Source organism: Neodiprion lecontei, chromosome 4 (genome assembly GCF_021901455.1).
Source record: "Neodiprion lecontei isolate iyNeoLeco1 chromosome 4, iyNeoLeco1.1, whole genome shotgun sequence".
In the NCBI taxonomy this organism is placed as follows: domain Eukaryota; kingdom Metazoa; phylum Arthropoda; class Insecta; order Hymenoptera; family Diprionidae; genus Neodiprion; species Neodiprion lecontei.
In genome coordinates this window covers 19,319,066-19,325,065 of record NC_060263.1, presented here as the reverse complement: position 1 = coordinate 19,325,065, position 6,000 = coordinate 19,319,066, and the positions used below count along the sequence as shown (strand labels likewise).

Below are 6,000 nucleotides of genomic sequence, written 5' to 3'. Positions count from 1 at the left end.
GTGTGTGTGCAAGTTCGTGAAGTGCTTCGGACGGTGTGTGAGAAACTTAAAGCCCGCCAAAACCAGGGATATCGGGGAATTTCGAACGGTCGGCGATGCTCAGTTGTCGGGCTGCCGGGTTCGGACGCCTTGAAGTTAGCCCCTGATCGTCGATTGTTTTGTAACAAACACGTTGATCGTTGATAGCCGGACGCGTACCGAGCTCTCCGTTATTATCGGCAATTCTTATCGTCACAGTTTTGGTTAAAGGTGGAAAGGAAACTACGGGGAACTGAGATAAACGAAGCTAGAAGCTAGAAGCTAGAAGTCGAAAACAAGATAGACGGATGGTGAATAAGTAAACAGGTGAAAAACGCGTTCGCGTTCTTTTATTTTTCTCAATCTATTTTCTCGCTCGCCTTTCTTTTCCAAGTTTTATATCTGCAAAATTACTGTTAATTGATTGATTCCTAAGAACGAATCGGTGCGTCGCCATCCTTCAAAGTTTATCATTGTAGTAGAAATAATTCGTAGCGTGCGGTGGCGCATTTTAGCCTCGAAAGAATAATAGTAATTGCGGGTCATTGCGGAGTGAATCTAAGACGAGGATTGATTCGTTATTCTGCTTGAAATGTGCAATTGAGTAACTCTCACAATATTTATAAATAAATTATTGCGAGACTCCGGACACGGATATTCGGCGTAATAATTATTGTGTCTGCGGTAGCCGGAATCCGACGACTGGAGTTTGTTATTACCGAAATGTCGCTGACACTGCACTTTGCCTCAATTTCCTGTGAAAGAAGAAGAAAAGAAATCAACAACATAGATCGTAACGATAAAAATAGCAATAATAATAATAATAACAACAACAACAAGGGTAATCGTGGCAAGTGAATGAAGAATTATCGTTAATTCTTGTTCGCCTCTTGTAGTCATGGATTAGCAGTAATCAGTTTTTTCTCTCAGCCTCGAATTTCGTAATACCCCGTGTACTTGATTGAAGAGTGGTGACGTAGAATCAGAGAACCGGCGGGTTTTTCGAAAAATTGGACAAAAACTATGCACGAATGATTGAACAACAGAAGGGAGAAAGAGAACATTTTTACGAAAATTCAAATAGGCTAATCGACAAGAACGTCATATATATGCCAATACACGCCCATAAATCGGTAATATATAATAATTAACAAAATATCACTATTCACGTATAATCAATATCGTATTACATTGCAGATTAGTGAGAAAGGGTTATAAATTTGCGAAAGATTAGACAACGAGGAGGAAAAAAAAGAGTGAAAAAGCAAAAAAACCTTACACGAATACCAACACTTTGAACTACACGTACATTAAACACGTTATTTTTATTATATCACACGCATCGTTACATAGTTGTGTCCTTGATTAAGTTTGCCCGGTTGCATAACGAATCGATCTCAGTAACTTACGTTGGTAATAACGTTGCCTTTTTTTCTTGTACGAGGTAATTGAGTTATTATTATTTATCATTATTATTATTATTATTGTCGTTGTTGTTATTATTGTTGTTGTAACATTTATTCTTATTTCATTCTAATTGTCGGTGATAGGATTTTTTTATCTCCACTTTTCTTTCTTTTTTCACGTATATTTTATGTCGATACGTATTATATTTCATTATATATTGTGTATGCCTTACGTTCACCTTTCGTTTTAGCTGCAGTTTCATATACGTTTTTCACGCAATGTATGTATGTACCTATTATACGTACACGCGTATATATATATATATCTAGTTGAAATCCGGTGAATTACATAACTCGAGTTAATTTACCAGAACTTTATTCTTGTTTGTGAAATATCCTGCTCTTTTATATTGCGAATTAACGATCGGTTCAATTCAGCGTTAAACAGCAGCATGCTGATTGTATGATGTATAAATTTTGTAACTAATTGCTGAATTCAGTGTTTCCAAGTAGCAAATAATTGTTGACGACTCAATTTCAATGGCAAACACATCGCCACCGTTGTACGAAATATAACCGGAAAAGTTTTAATTATACCTGCGAGGCACACACACGTGTACAATATACCTGTGTATATAGGTGTGTTAGATAGTTGTCACGCAGGAATTTAAGGGGACTCCGGTATAATATAATGAGAGTGTTAACTTTGACAAATGAGGGGGAAGATTATGTACGGAGGTTCGTTAGTTTTCTAATTAGACTCTTTTATCTTATAAATAGTTCGGTTACTTTTTTGTATTTTTATTCTTATTCTCCGTTTGTTTGTTTTTTCAAACTGACGGAAAAATAGAATTCTTCTTACTGTCAGCTGTTGTTAGTCAATTTAAAAAGCTCATATGAAAATCTGTCGCAATAAATCGGGTTCCGGTTTTTTTCAATATATTATTGTACAAGATGTACAAGAAATCGCCGAAAACTGTATGATTATTTATGTATCATCCTCTGACATTTGTCTGAAAAATAGTTTTTTTCGCTGAATAACTGTACACCCTGTACGTATGTAATTCTCCTAACATTCGTGAAGTTAGCAATTGTACAACTATTATACTTTATATACAGTTATTTGCACTAAATGATTCTATCCGCGTTCTAATTCGTTCAATTATATCTCGTTTGTTCTCTTTCGTCCCACGTTTTTTTCTATTTTCCTTCTGCTTCTTTTTTTTTTTGCCTCTTCTCTTCTCTTAATTCTCTCACGCTTATTTCGTCGCAAGATTTACGCGGGGATTTTTGGATTTTTGTTTTTCTTCCACGTTGGTTTTATTTTCTTTCTTTTATCCTATGCGCAGTATGTACAATTGTACACGTATATACGTATCGAGGGTGAAGTTTTCTGCAAGCAGTGACGCAGCATCATCAGGCAACAGAAGCCAGCAGCGCACGTGGCGGGCAGCAGCGTTCGTTCAATTCGTTCGAAAACTCGTTGGTCGGTTCGTTACCTCCTTGGGAAACTCTCATCCCCTCTCTTACATTTTTCTTTCTCTCGTGTATTCATGTATATGTATACGGGGCATTCCATGACATGTCGATCAAGATTCTACTTCGATGCCTCAGATTGGCTTTATAATTTTTTTCTATGGAAGTACACGACGAAAAACGCGATCGCAATTTTTTTCAGAATTTTTCGACCCAGCGTATCTGAAGTATAATTTAAAAACTTGAAAAACAAACTTAACTATCGAAAATCTGAACAAATTCATAAAAAATCCGGAAAATATCTACTCGGAGAGATATTATAATGAGCTTGTACGTCAATTCTTGTGTCGAAAATGCAATGTAATAGCAGTATTTTTTTTTTCATTTTTATTATTCATTTCTCGACGTTATGAAATCTCCAACTTTTAATAGGTGTCAAAAATTTTGTTACATTTTACAAGATTTTTCAGATTTTAGAAAGTGGGGTTTCTGCTTTTTCAAATTTTTAAATCATAATTCAGATACGCTGGGTCGGAAATTCTAAAAAAAAAATTACAATCGCGTTTTTCGTCGTGTACTTTTATACGAAAAAACTATAAAGTCAATCTGAGACATCGACGTAGAATCTTGATCGAGATGTCACGGAATGCCCCATATACCTACACACCAATCTCTTGTCTTTTCTTTTCTCTCCACTTCCTTTTTCGTTTTTCGCATTTACTTCAATACACCTATACCTTTCTATCTCGTTGCCGTCAATATTTTTCACTACTTTTATCATAATTTTTTTAAATCGTGCCTTTTATATTCATGAACTTTCACCTATACCTTTATATAAACCGAACATCTGACCTTAAATTCTTATAATTGCATTCGCAAGTAAAGTTTACGCTATATATAAGATGCTTATTCTGTGTGGAGTCGTTAAAATTGTTTTTCCGGTTCGTGATTTTTTAAAATAATTTTTATATATTTTTAATAATTATCACGTATGCTTTTTTAACCTCAAAAGATACAAAAATTAACACACAAGTTATACACTAAACATACAAATTGGAATATCGAATACGAATCGTATTACATGTACCTACGTGTATAAATAATATTCTGTGTATCTATTATCCAGTTCACCAAAAGAATTGATACGAAGCATAATAATCTACCGAAGGCAATTTATTCAAATATTTCGTAAATAGATTCGTCGATCGGTGTAGATAATGCAATATATAGCTGCGGTTTGAAATCTTTACGGTACGAAATTGCAGGGCGTATTGACCGTGGGCGCAATTTTATATCCTCGATTGTTTTCTGTTTTCGATACGGTTTTTCACAGCGGCATGAGAACCACTGCACGAGCTGCAACGTCGTGGATAAATCGAGATGTATCTAACCTCAAATGTCGATGACACGCGGTGGTTCTCTCAGTACTGTAAAACCACACCGAAAAAAACAATTGAGGGTATAACTTTTTTCCCACGAGCAATACCAACGCCCTAAAATTTCTCATACCGTTTAAATTGACCCTGTTCATAATTCGTCACAATTTCGATCAGCAAAAAAAGTACAGTATCTTTATTTGAAAAAATTGAAACTCATGTACCGGAAAGGTAAAAAACGAGAATCACAATTTCGAAGATTTAACACGACAGTTAGATCGACAATGAGCAGCATAACCCTTTTTTGCGTTTTTACCGACGGTCGGTAATGCGTTGAATCTTTTTTTTCGTGTTTAGCGGGTCCAGCAGACATTCGAGGAAATCGAAATGGTTGAGTTGAACAGCGCGGGAAGCGGCGGGGGCGGTCAGGGGGTTGTGACCGGAAGTTCGGGCGTCGGTGCGGGGGTGGGAAGAGCGGGGGTGATGGAGACGCAGGTGCGGGGTCAGTGGTACAGAGTGTTCGTGTCGTTGGAGGACGATTACCTGAGTATAACGCTCGACGAGAGCTGCGAGAACGCGAGTTCCCTCAATGGCAACATAAACAACAACAACATAGACAGTCTGAACGATCCCGACGTACCGGACAGCGTTGCTAACCAGAAACGCGTCGTACGCGTCGTAAAGAGCGACAACAACGGGCTCGGCATATCGATAAAGGGCGGCAAGGAGAACAAGATGCCCATTCTTATATCGAAGATATTCAAGGGCATGGCCGCGGACGCCACCGAGCAACTCTACGTCGGCGACGCCATACTCGCCGTCAACGGCGAGGACCTCAGGGAAGCGACTCACGACGAGGCCGTCAAAGCTCTGAAGCGCGCCGGAAAGGTCGTCGAGCTTGAAGGTGAGCGGAAGTCACGTTTTCGCCTTTCGAGGTTGGAGTTGGTTACGTTGACGTAACGAAAATAAAACTTTTCCGAATACTTGTGCTTGTTTGTTAGGGTGAGCCAAAAAAAAAAAAAAACTAACCTATCGAACTTGTGGTCTTGAAAGGAACCCGTTTATTGAGAAGAAACAATTGTACCGTTGGGGAAAATTTTTTTTGCTCAATTTTGGAAGGTGTCGCTGACCATTTGAAATTTTACGTTTGAATTACGCGCGAGAAAATTTTGCTTCGTTAAAAATTCTATGACCTTTGAACCGTTTGAGATGGAATAATTTTTCACGCATATTCTTGCAGGGCATTAAATTCTCTCAACAAGGAACCCGGAGTTGATTTTTTATACTCAATAATTCGTAGCCGTGAAAGTCGAAGAAAAGCGGAACTTTTTTTTTCAAAATAACTCCATTGAAATAAGTATTTTTATATCTTTCAAACGGGTAATCTAGTAAATTCACGCTTACTTCGTTGGTACGAAGATGCACACTTTTAGGATGTGCGTGACAGTCTCAGAAATAAATGTCTGTAATTCCTTCAGAACTGTTGTTTCGAAATTCTTAGGCACCGTAAAAAATCCAAGAAATATTAAGCAACTGTAAAAACTTTGGGTGTAATATGAGATTCCAAGTTCACTTTATATTAGGATTGCGTTAGTTTTTATATTATTGTAGTATTATAGGAGAGGGGGGGGGGGGGGGGGGGGGGGGGGATTCTAAACTTTACGTTCTCAAACACCAAAATTCACAGAAAAACTCAGGGTAGCAAAAAATTTTTTTTTCCTATT

The 6,000-nt window shown here is 37.5% G+C and overlaps 1 protein-coding gene across 3 annotated transcripts in view; it reads left to right on the top strand.

Annotated features, from left to right (window-relative positions):
• Positions 1-712: 712 nt before the first annotated feature.
• Positions 713-6,000, top strand: part of LOC107223683 (beta-1-syntrophin) — a 243,491-nt gene continuing 238,203 nt past the window's right edge. For all 3 annotated transcript variants that reach the window (XM_015663447.2, XM_046738054.1, XM_046738053.1), the window contains exons 1-2: positions 713-1,151; positions 4,634-5,180. In XM_015663447.2, the coding sequence (XP_015518933.2) occupies positions 1,050-1,151; positions 4,634-5,180 (649 nt within the window). In that variant the 5' untranslated portion in view covers positions 713-1,049. The remainder of the gene's footprint in view (positions 1,152-4,633; positions 5,181-6,000) is intronic.